Source organism: Ranitomeya variabilis, chromosome 5, assembly GCF_051348905.1.
Source record: "Ranitomeya variabilis isolate aRanVar5 chromosome 5, aRanVar5.hap1, whole genome shotgun sequence".
Lineage (NCBI taxonomy): Eukaryota > Metazoa > Chordata > Amphibia > Anura > Dendrobatidae > Ranitomeya > Ranitomeya variabilis.
The window spans coordinates 209,277,370-209,290,120 of NC_135236.1; the positions used below are offsets into that span (position 1 = coordinate 209,277,370).

At 40.8% G+C, this 12,751-nt stretch overlaps 1 protein-coding gene across 2 annotated transcripts in view; it reads right to left on the reverse strand.

Annotated features, from left to right (window-relative positions):
- Nucleotides 1-12,751, reverse strand: part of ATOSA (atos homolog A) — a 73,775-nt gene that overhangs the window by 22,931 nt on the left and 38,093 nt on the right. Inside the window, exons 3-6 of one of the 2 annotated variants that reach the window (XM_077263763.1) lie at nucleotides 10,193-10,395; nucleotides 8,507-8,632; nucleotides 5,887-7,351; nucleotides 1,832-1,948 (exon numbers count right to left, since the gene is read on the reverse strand). In XM_077263763.1, coding sequence (XP_077119878.1) covers nucleotides 1,832-1,948; nucleotides 5,887-7,351; nucleotides 8,507-8,632; nucleotides 10,193-10,395 — 1,911 coding nt within the window. The remainder of the gene's footprint in view (nucleotides 1-1,831; nucleotides 1,949-5,886; nucleotides 7,352-8,506; nucleotides 8,633-10,192; nucleotides 10,396-12,751) is intronic. The other variant, XM_077263764.1, reaches the window with a different exon arrangement.

Here is a 12,751-nt window from a genome sequence, read left to right on the forward strand (position 1 = left end):
AAAATGGATCATCTTCTAAAATATATATAATACATTGGGTGCAGTAGTACAATGCAGGATGAGCTGTAAACGTTTTCATAAGAATTTGGGAAAGTTATGAAATGTCCTATAAATGTCTGTTCTGTTCCTGATCTAAGGATCTCGCCTTTTAGCTGAGATGAATCTGTGCTGCACTTTATGCACATGCTCAGTAGTGACCAGTGCTGTGGGGTGGGAGCTGAGATGAATCTGTGCTGCACTTTATGCACATGCTCAGTAGTGACTAGTGCTTGGAGTCGGGAGTCAGGGAAATTGAGGAGTCGGAGGTTTGGCTACCGACTCCACAGCCCTGCTGACAATGCCTCCTCAAACTACGGGAGGCATTTTGGATCCATGAAGTACAATCATTATCTCCAAAAGGTCTGAGTAGGGAGCTTTCCTCTCCTCATAACATTAACCTCTTTCTTCTCCCCCTTTGGACATTTTTATATAGTTCATGCCTTTTAACTTTATAACTTACATATTGGAATACAAACCGCTGTTGACCATAGCGTTTGTATGAGACATCTATGTATTTTAGCAAGACTTGTTGTTTGCTTTATAGGCTTGCCATATACTTTATTTGCTGATGTTGCTGATCAGTATTGTTTGTAGCTTATTAACACTTTGGCTCTTTCACAGATCCATTAACATGTGCTCACACTTTATTGCTGGTTCACTCTTGTTCATCCACCAACTTGTCAAGTGAATCTCTGTGTCCAATCCACTTCCTATCCACCTGCCTTCTTTCACCGTCATGTCTGCATTGCTCCAATATCACACTCAGCCTCCTCCTGCACACCCTCCGATGGAGCCAGTCTATTGTCTTCACAGCGGCATTCAGCCGTTTCCATATCGCCTAGTTACCATAACGCCGATGGCCACAACCGAACGCACCATCCCATGTGACAGAGCCACTTCCGGCATTCGGCTTTCTAAACAGCCCGCCCCGTGCATCCCCGACGCTTCCCGTAATCGCACTGCTCTCCCACAGCGTCATTACATTCGTTCTGACACTTGCAGTCCGGTAAGTTACGCGTTGCTCTGTTATATGGCTTTATTTTACACGGCTTCTTGGCTCCTTCACTATACCAATGCATTTACATCCAATTTGGCCACAGGCGCCTGGGGCTTGGAAGCAGATTCTTTTTCTTCATTTCTCTTGCTATACAATGACACCTCTGACTAAAAGCTCCTGTTGTATTGTACCTCTGAAGCCAACATTCGTGTATTATTACTATTGATGTACCACATCTAACATTATATGGGCTCTATGGATTTCTCAGCCTACACATTCTCAGTCTATATATATCCATTATGGATTGTTTTGCATGCTTATTGGACTTTAATTTGTATATACTTCATTTGATTTGTGGATTTTGCATTAAGAATAATATACGGTACACATTTATTTATTTTTGCTCATGTGCGGCTATACTGATAAAGGTCGCTTGACCGAAACGTCTAACCTTTTGGATTGCCTGCACTTCAAATAAGTTATTCAAACATAAAAAATCAACTTCTCCGACTTCACTACAAGTGCCATGTTTTTTACTATGCCACTAGTGCTAGTCCAGCATTAATCCAAGCCTCAGACAAATGTCACCAAACCAGTGGGTGCAAGACACCATTATTTTGTATAGATATTCAGGGCTTTTACTACTATTGAGATGTTTGTGTGAACTTTTGACAGTTTTGACAATGTGATATTATCTGTATAGGTTTTACACACCACCACACTAGTTGTATCTAACAGTAGTACGGCTGTAGGCACAAAGTTTGTGGTCACATGAAAAATCAAGAACGAACTTACCGGACTGGAGAGTAAAGGTAAACCTGTGCAAGGGTGAAAGGCCTTGGTAGAGATCCCATCAAGAGAGTGAAAACCCTTTTTCTTCCAATTATTTGAAGGTCGTAGAGGAACAAACTTCTGGGAACACAGAAGACAGCATGTCATACTGAGCTTTGTAAACATCTATATACAAACACAATACTCAAAGCCTATGTTGTATTGATACATATTTGATGAGCTGGATATAGCTCAGTAAATATTACGTTTGGTCCTGTATGATTAGTATTTATATAGAGCACACAATCTGAGTTTTTAATTAGCATTTCACTCTAATACCCAATGGTATTAGTACATATACCCTCTAAATTATAATGTACTGAGGCCCTGCTACATACAGATTAACAATAGTGATGAGCGAGCATGCTCGTGTGCTAGCAGAGTGACTTCAGCATGCTCGAATAATATGTTCGAGTCCCCGAGGCTGCATGTCTCACAGATGTTCGACGCAACGCATGTAGGGATTGCCTGTTTGTTCGACAATCCCTGTATTATTGCGGCTAATAGCCGCGAGACATGCTCACTCATCACTATTGTTAAACTTTATATAGCAGTACCTCAGTACATTATAATTTAGAGGATATATGTACTAATACCATCGGGTACCTTTTCACCATATCCGAGCACGTTCGCTCAAACACAAAAATAAATACTGTGAAATGCGGGCTTTACTCCTTCTAGTGTTCAAAGACTTCTTACACAGCCAAGTGTTTTTGCTGCAATTTCCCAGGGTGACCACAATATAGCCAACTATCCAACACCAAGACAGTCTCTACAGACCCTTAAAAGGACTCGGTCAGCACAGAATGACTGTTTAAACCAAGTACAGGCGCTCAGTGCACCATGATGTGGCCAAACTTAACTACACCTGCTTGTTTTCCATGTTTTGCCAACCTCTATCAAGCCAGCGCAGCAGTCAAAGAAAAGGGGTGTTGAGATTGAGGGAAAACAAGCAGGTGGGAAAGTGAAGTTATGGTAAATGTCTGCCCCGCCATGATGCACCGAGTGCCTGTACTTGGTTTTAACAGTCATTCTGCGCAGAGAGTCCTTTTAAGAGTTATCACATAGCAACAAACTATACTGCAAAGGATTCTAACTTCCAAAACCATAGAGATCTGCAGTTACCGTCAGGAAAGGTTGTGCCCAGCCATACAATGTAGTGTTACTGTAAGGATCAGGTACACAGCACCTATTTGTATTTCCATGGTAACAAAGAAGAAAAAACACTTTGCAGTCAGGTCCAGCAGTCATATGGCCTTCTATCTGTCCCTGAATTCTTACTAATTCATATTTAGTAGGTTAGCAACAATTTGGGGACAGATGGTAATATGACTTAAGTTCAGACTACAGTTTCTTAGTAGTCTGTTACCATAGGAACATATGTCCATATAAGCTCTAAACAAAACAAAGCATTTTGGGTGTATTTGCATACATACAGTGCCTTGCAAAAGTACTCGGTATTCGGCCCCGTGGGACTTTTCAACCTTTTCCCACATATCATGCTTCAAACATAAAGATACCAAATGTAAATTTTTGTTAAAGAATCAACAACAAGTGGAACACAGTTGTGAAGTTGAACGACATTTATTGGTTATTTTTAATTTTTGTGGAAATTCAAAAACTGAAAAGTGGGGCGTGCAATATTATTCAGCCCCTTTAACTTAATACTTTGTTGCGCCACCTTTTGCTGCGATTACAGCTGCAAGTCGCTTGGGGTATGTCTCTATCAGTTTTGTACATCGAGAGACTGAAATTCTTGCCCATTTATTCCTTGGCAAACAGCTAGAGCTCAGTGAGGTTTGATGGAGATCGTTTGTGAACAGCAGTTTTCAGCTCTTTCCACAGATTCTCAATTGGATTGAGGTCTGGACTTTGACTTGGCCAGTCTAACACCTGGATACATTTATTTGTGAACCATTCCATTGTAGATTTTGCTTTATGTTTGGGATCATTGCCTTGTTGGAAGACAAATCTCCATCCCAGTCTCAGGTCTTTTGCAGACTCCAACAGGTTTTCTTCAAGAATGGTCCTGTATTTGGCTCCATCTATCTTCCCATCAATTTTAACCATCTTCCCTGTCCCTGCTGAAGAAAAGCAGGCCCAAACCATGATGCTGCCTCCATTATGTTTGACAGTAGGGACGGTGTGTTCAGGGTGATGAGCTGTGTTGCCTTTACGCCCAACATATCGTTTAGCATTGTTGCCAAAAAGTTCGATTTTGGTTTCATTTGACCAGAGCACCTTCTTCCACATGTTTGGTGTGTCTCCCAGGTGGCTTGTTGCAAACTTTAAACAACACTTTTTATGAATATCTTTGAGAAATGGCTTTCTTCTTGCCACTCTTCCATAAAGACCAGATTTGTGCAGTGTATGACTGATTGTTGTCCTATGGACAGACTGTCCCACCTCAGCTGTAGATCTCTGCAGTTCATCCAGAGTGATCATGGGCCTCTTGGCTGCATCTCTGATCAGTCTTCTCCTTGTTTGAGATGAAAGTTTAGAGGGACGGCCGGGTCTTGGTAGATTTGCAGTGGTATGATACTCCTTCCATTTCAATATGATCGCTTGCACAGTGCTCCTTGGGATGTTTAAAGTTTTGGAAATCATTTTGTATCCAAATCCAGTTTTAAACTTCTCCACAACAGTATCACGGACCTGCCTGTTGTGTTCCTTGGTCTTCATGATGCGCTCTGTGCTTCAAACAGAACCCTGAGACTATCACAGAGCAGGTGCATTTATATGGAGACTTGATTACACACAGGTGGATTATATTTATCATCATTAGGCATTTAGGACAACACTGGATCATTCAGAGATCCACAATGAACTTCTGGAGTGAGTTTGCTGCACTGAAAGTAAAGGGGCCGAATAATATTGCACGCCCCACTTTTCAGTTTTTGCATTTCCACAAAAATTTAAAATAACCAATAAATTTCGTTCAACTTCACAATTGTGTTCCATTTGTTGTTGATTCTTCAAACATAAAGATACCAAATGTAAATTTTTTGTGAAGTGTGATATGTGGGAAAAGGTTGAAAAGTTCGAGGGAGCCGAATACTTTCGCAAGGCACTGTAATAGCGGTGATGATAGCCCTACCATAAATACCTGATAAAAAGCTAGTATGCATTTGTTAATAAACATGTTTTATAGGTTACAATACACATTAGATTAACGGGGACCTGTCATATTGTACAGGTAGTCCAATGTGTGGACAGGATGGTGTAGAAAAGGAAAAGCAGAGCAGAATGGCACATAGGGTTGTTGGAAAAGATTCAGTATATCATGAATGTTATGCATTGAAAACCCTAACATTTGTCTCCAAAAGTCCAGTGGACTGTCCTACTCAGGGACTGAAAGGTATGTCTACATGCAGTCATACAGGAAACATTATCAATCCCTGAAGAGGACTGCCCACCGGAATCCAAGACATACAAACACCAGGGAAGCAAATGAATAAAATGCACATTTTACCGACATATATCCCCCCCCCCCCTAAAAAATGTACATCAATCTCATTAGCTCACATTGATGTATAACATTCTGCCTGCAGATCAAATACCATGATCAATGACAGGTGCCTTTTACACATGGCTGAATCAATCACTATCGGATGAATATCTAATATGTATGGAGACCTCCCAATCCTTTCCTCCCCTAGGATGTACACCCCCACAAGAGCTATCGGACAGCTTCATTCTCCCTTCTATGCATTGAAAACACAAATGTCTGGCTGTGTATGGAGTCAGAAGAGACAGCGGTCGGAGGAGCAGCCTTTTTGACAACAGCTATTGGTTATGTATGGCCAGCTAAAGAGGGCTGTCCGCTATTCGGTCAACCATTCTTAAATACTACATTTCTAAGTGTTAAATGAAAATATCAGACACTTCGCTCCCGCTGATTGTTACTCCATGCGAGAAGTGGAGACAAATGCATTTTCAACTGGTGAATATACCATTTTGAAAAGGGATAGTCCGAGCAGTGGATAACCTCTCTAAGAATGTACCATATATATACGTACCGCTTGGTCTATGAACTTCAGCCGCTCACATCTCGGACAGCTCCCAATGCTTCTGCCCTGTTCTTGTGCACCACAGTCACATTTTGCTGGATCCTCATTCTCATCACGAGTTGGCTTCTGCTTCTCCTGGGTCTCTTTAACCTTCTGACTGTCTCTGTCCTTTATAACATAATTTTCAATGCTGTGAAGTTGATTGGTATGATCAGTCCCTTGTGCTTTCCTTGCGTTGATCTCTGTACATTTCGGTTCTAGTGTTTGAGAAACACTACAGGTTTTAAATGCCACAGCGCTTCGAGAACAGTTTTTGCGGTTATCAAGATGGATGCTGTCACTACTCCTGTTCTCAGTGGCGTTGGCCTGTTTGTAGCTGATGGTATGGATGTTCGAGGTGCTATGATTTGAGAGGTGATGTAACGTTCCTTTGCTGACACACTTTTCAGTCTGTTCACTGTATGTTAAGTCTCCCCTATCAGGGGACATGAATAGATTTTCCTTGCTGGACAATGAGAAAGCTGGTGGGCTTGGTTTATTTACTGTGTGTTGATATATGTTTGAAATGGGTTCATGAGCTTGAACTAGAACTAGTTTCCGTCTAGCTTGTGGTTTCGGAGAGGATCTACCATCAGGACTATGTCGGGAGGAAGTTATGGGTGTTTCTGTAGCAGCTTTTAGTTTTCTGTCACTGGTTTCAGAGGTGAGAGTCAAATCTGAAGTGGGTGCATATAAAACAGGTGTTTCATTCCTATTGAAGCTTTCATCTTCACATGGGTTTCTGAATATTTTGGAGCTCAAGGGGTTGGGGTCGTGCAATTTAAAGGAGCGACTAGTTATGTGTGATGTTGTCTGATCACACTGCAGCAAGTGCTGTGCAATTCTTGCTATGACTTCTTGACGTTCCTGGATTAGGGAGCCTATTAAAGGATTGGTCTCTGGTGGCTGGTGTATGGGGGAATTGAGGGGCATGTCAACCAAAGATAAGGATTTAAAGTTTCTGACAGGTGAGCCTTGTAGGCTTGTTTTAGGATCACTTATACTGAAACACTGAATTTTAGATGGTGATGTTCCAACGTCACAGCTATTGCCACATCCAGAAATTAACTTAACGTTTCTACCAGGGAGAGTAAGATTCATGCTAAGACTCGTTCTCGCCTGCAGTAGTCCATCAGATCCAACAGTCCAAGTCTGCTTGCTACATGTATGCTGAGAACTGGGCGCATTCTGCTGGCCACTCTCTTGATTTTCTCGAGGTGGAGGACCAATCTGCTCATGTGAAGAAAATCTCTTTTCATAGAAGCCAAAACTACTGTGGATGCTGCAGTTCAACACCGGATAACTGGATTGTCTAGGCAATGACTGGACACTGACTTTCAAGGCCACGTTGTGAGACACATTGGGGACGGGAAACACATGTTCAGTTGGTGAATGAGTAAAATTCCACTGGAGCTCACCATCAGCTGCACTCACTCTGTAGAAAACACACAAGATAGAAGAGATTGAAAAGGTATTCTCATGGTTAGGGCAAGGTCTTCTCTTAAGTCACATTAGGACCCAGTCATATGCAAAACATTTACCTTGCAGATCAGCCACGGACTGTATTGTTTAGTACAGTGCTTCTAAAAATCTAAAAATGACGCAATTAATGACGCACCTACCAGTTCTTCATGAGACGCAACATGCCCCCTGCAATTCATCTACCTTCTTGGGTCAATAGAGTGAAGTAGGAGATGTATTTCAGAGATCATCACAGAGGTTTTTTTGCATCAGGCTCGAATAGTCAAGTTCTGGAAAAGTTTGATTAAGGCCGGATTCACAGATCAGCACTTTGTGTTTCGAGTATGGACTATGATGCACGGACCAGCCATCGGTCTCTTGACCCCAACACAGCGGCATTATAGGCATATCTGAGGCTATCGAATTCGAGATCTGCAGCCAGTCCATGTATCAGTGTCTACACTCAGAATGCAAAATGCGGTTTTGGGAATTTGTCAATGAAATGCATACTACAAGCGGCTAAATTTAAGCCCACGTGGTATTAGGGAAACTTTGCTATGGTACAATAAAATTATAAATTGGCATATTAATTGAAGTTTCTTTTTAATTAAGAGGGTGTTTTATTTTCATGTGTAGGATCATTAACAAAAATCAACAGGCTTTACCATATTTATCCTCAGTGTGGATTTTAGGTACATGTTAGCACCCCATGTGACAGTTAAGGTTGTTAAGTCAACAATAAGGAGACAACTGCCTCAGCTATTGAGAAAGGCAAACAAGAAAGGAGAAAACCACCACGTCCTGCTAACATGTCTTCTACCAGAGGTTTGGTAAAAGTGCAAAACTATAAATTGCTATGAAATTAAAATCAGAATTCTAGGAACTAAATATTGCAGGACTAATGAGTAACATTGTATGGATTAAGTTGTAGGGATACAAGGAACTCAATTCAATAACTGCATACATGCAATTCCCTACTATGTAGAATAATTGCACAAGAGTAAAGAGGAAACAGAGAGGGAAGCCGTTGTCTGCCCTATACTGAATATGAAGCACTTTTGGAAAAAAAAAAAAATTAGCCATTTAAAAAACAAATAGCTAGTTTAAGTTTTTAGAGAGGCCAGCTCACCGGTAGATAATGTTTCGGGGTACAGCTCCATGCGAGACACTTAACCAGGCGCTTAACTGAGAAAAGAAAACAAATGAACGGACAGCCAACAAGAGAGTCTTCTCTTCGATGAAACGGTCTCCACTCCTGTAGAATAAAAAACAAAAAAAACACAAATATTTAGTAATGGTAATAAAGAGCATTATTTTTAAGCCACTAAACCTATTTTACTGTCACTGTATATAGAGATCCCTCTTCCTTCAGCTAGGGTATGACTCCGAGTTATGAATATGTAGAGTATGGAGGTGCCACCATTCATTGTAATCCCGGCTGTGATGACATGACTGCTGAGAAGTGATCTACACAGAACAGGAAAAGGCAGACTATTGGGAGGCTCACTGAAGTGAAAACGGCAACATTTCAGGATTTTTTTTTTTAATATAAAGAATGGCATGGAAAGATTAAAAGAAGATTTACAATACATTTATAAATGTATATTCTTTGCCCCCTTGTTTATGGTAATAAGCACCTTTCAAGCATTGAGCACTTTATATTCCTCTGTACGGTACAATAGGGGCTTATATACGTTGGTGCTTGATACATTATCATGCAAACCTGTGAGTATTGATGTGGGCGTGCGACATCCCTATGATGCTCGCGTATGCTCGAAAGCCATGGTGACACGCCCTCGCTCCTGCGTGATGACACCTTGATGGCCTGGGTTGTGATTGGTGGGTGTGTGCGGCGGGGCATGCATGTGCCGCCTACTTTAATCTGTTGGTCAACGTCTCAATCACGGTATTGGGGCCGAAAATACTTAAGGTCCTGTCAAATGGATTAAATTTACCAGACCCCCTGAGGAAGCAATGAAAACGCGAAACGAGCGTTGGGGTCTGTTCTTCTGTAACCTTGCAGACTGTTTATACTTCTAATTATGGGTATGAGCCTATATAATATAACATAATATAGGTTTATGGTGACGTTTGTATATTTGCTTACATATTCCTGACTATTGTGCCTGTTATATGTGGAGTATTTTGTATGCAGCTATAGGTGTCCCATTCACTTTGTCATATTGTGTTTGTGCTGCGAGGTTATTTACTGTCTTCCCATCTTTTTGAATTTTATGTATTTTTGTACTCTATATAAGAAGTATTAATAAATTGTTACATTTAAGCTTATAGCTCTTTTTTTGCAATATATATTTCCTTTAATAAGCAGTAGGTAATACTACATTGCCATAGCAGTGATGGCAGGCATCCGCAGAGAGGCTTCCACTTACTAAAAAATGTTTTAAAAAATAAAAAATATTTGCTTTTCCAATATGTCCCTTTAACTAATAGAAGTGTTAAAAATGGTTATCTATAGCAAACCAGTTATGAAATATTCTATCGTTAGCTCAATGAAATGGACGTTGAGATCAGAAGAGAAGCAAGAGTCGTCCAGTAGACATTTAAAAACCTTGAATTACTTAGAAGACAAGACTTCATTTAGGTGTTCACTAAAATAGGTGAAACGTCCACAGATCTAAATGTAACAAACACAATGGGAGCTTAGGAAGAAAGTAGCCGGCGTGATATTTAATCTATTTCCTGGGGGTGCCTGGCAATGAAAAGCAAACCAACATAAATAAAGACCTCAATGCACATCCACGCTCAACCCTACAAGAACAATGTACACAGATCACTTCAGGAAAAGGGAACGTACTGTCTGGGCACCGGCTCCAGCGTCCACCTCTCCAGCAAAAGGGCATCTTGCTTCATGGCAGGATCATTGAAATCATTCACTTCCGTGCCAGATGCTTCATCACTGTAACAGCAGTCGGGAAGCAGCATCACCTCAACCATGATGGGAATATTATTTCTCCACAACAGGGTGACCTCAGACCTGGTTTTTCTGGCTTGCCGGCACTAAAAAACACAAAAAAAAAATGCAATTTAGTATTTGGACTACACATAAGAACTGAAGAGTCAAGTGTAGGAGGATAATCTGCTGCGTCATTTTTTGGAAGAGCTTATTAGAGAATATGTTGTCTTTTTTATTTATGCTTTTAGAATGAAATAGAAGTGTGCTAAGGTATGTGCACGCAACGTCCGAAAAAGTGCACAGCAATACAAGAACCACAGTGCTGTGCACAACTTCCGTCTTGTGCTACTACTTTTAAACGCTTTACGGTTTCTGAATCCTTAAATGGTTAAGAAGTAACATGCTCAGTCTTCTATGGTGGAAAAAGACGTTGTGTGCACATGCCCTAAAAGAAAAAAAATCATAATATATTTGTAATTTTTAAAGTTGCAGACATTTCTAATGGGGAAAAAAAACTTTTTTGCAATCATATTGGAGATAAACATTTCCTTAGCAGATTGTTTTTATAGTTGTGTAACAGGATGTGTGCGCTTTATGGCAGCTGACAATAAATTGTCAGGAACATAATTTTTCATTACTGTATCATGAGAGTGGTGATCTACAGCCACATCTTCCAGACAATTACATGAAGACTGCAATATTTTTAAAAGGATTCCAATAGAAAAGTAAACTAAATTTTTTTCACAAAATGATTGATAAAAACATGATTTAAATATATAACACATTACTTATAAATAAATAAAATGTCACCATAAGGGCTCTTTCACACGTCCTAATATTTACAATACTGGAAAAACTAGTACAAGAGATATCAGTGTCTGTGTGTGTAATACTTGTGGCATACGTGTGGCAACAGTGTGCTGCATTAGTACCATACGTACTGGCACCTGGGAATCAGCAGTACTGTTCATGCTGTTCCCCAGTGCTGGGTGCTGATAACAGCTGTCATTATTCTCCCCTGCTTGCTCTGTGTTCAGCGCTAGCAGGGGACGATGTTGAGAGCTGTATTCAGCTGATACCAGCAAGATCAGGAAGTATTCATCAGCCGCCGCCTGAGCTATAAATAATAATAAAAAAATGACATGGCGTTCCGCTGTAGTTTTGATAACCAGCCAGGCAAAACTGTCAGCTGCGGGCTTCATCCCTCAGCTGTCAGCTTTAGCAAAGTTGGTTATCAAGAATAGAGGGGCCCCCACACTGTTATATAAATAGTTAAATATTTATTTATTTATTTTTAAATGGCGTGGGATCCCCCTACTTTGTGACAACCAGCCAAGTTAAAGTAGACAGCAGGAGGCTGGTATTCTCAGGCTGGTAAGGCCGTCATAGATATTGGGCCCCACTCAGCCTCCCAGAAAAGGCACATCTATTGCTTTGCCCGGCTTTTCCACTCGCCCTGTTGCAGTGGAAAGTGGGGTTCATATTTGTGGGGTTGATGTCACCTTTGTATTGTATTGAGAGGCGTCTATAAGACATTACTAACCCTATAGTTGTATTGTAAATAAACAGAGAGCCAGAATAAAGTCCTTTATTTGAAATAAAAACAAAACAGACTTATCCTTTTTTATTTAAAAATAACAAAGTTATATTTACTTAACACCCAGACCACTGAAGCCTTCATCACCTGTAATAAAACAAAAATAAAAAAGTTGTTCTGTTCTATGCCGTAATCCATGTCTGGGAATTTTCAACCTGGACGGTGCGAAGATGCAACTGTCCAGACTGAGAACCACTGAGGTACGAGCTGCTGCGGCTGCAGCATCAGTGACCTCATTGAGGTTACCATGGGTCATTGAGGCTGCGTTCCAGCCAGGCTGAACTGCGGTAACCTCAGCACTGTGAGGAAAAAGTCAGTGAGTTCACTGCAGTTCAGCATGACGAGGACTTCAATAGAATGTGCGTTATACTCACCTAACTGTGTTTGTTACTTTTAAATAAAAAAGGAACGTGTCTTTTGTTTTATTTCAAATAAAAGACTTTATTCTGGGTGTGTGTTCATTTACAATACAAATATAGTATTATTAATGGTTAGGTGTCTTATAGACTCCTCTCCATTAATAAGCTGTGGGCTTGATGTCAGACAATACAAAGGTGACATCAACCCCACAAATATTAACCCCACTTGGCACCGCTACAGTTCAAGTGGGAAGAGCAGGGCAAAGCGCCAGAATTGTCGCATCTAATCGATGTGCCTTTTCTGGGCTGGCTATTTTTAAGCTGAGGCGGGGGCAATATCCATGGCACCTTACCAGACTGAGAATACTAGCCCCCAGCGATCTGCTTCAGCTTGGCTGGTTGTTTTTTTATTATTATTATTACTTATTTAACTCCTTCATGACCTTGGGATTTTCTGCTTTTCCGTGTTCGTTTTTCACTCCCCTCCTTCCCAGAGCCATAACT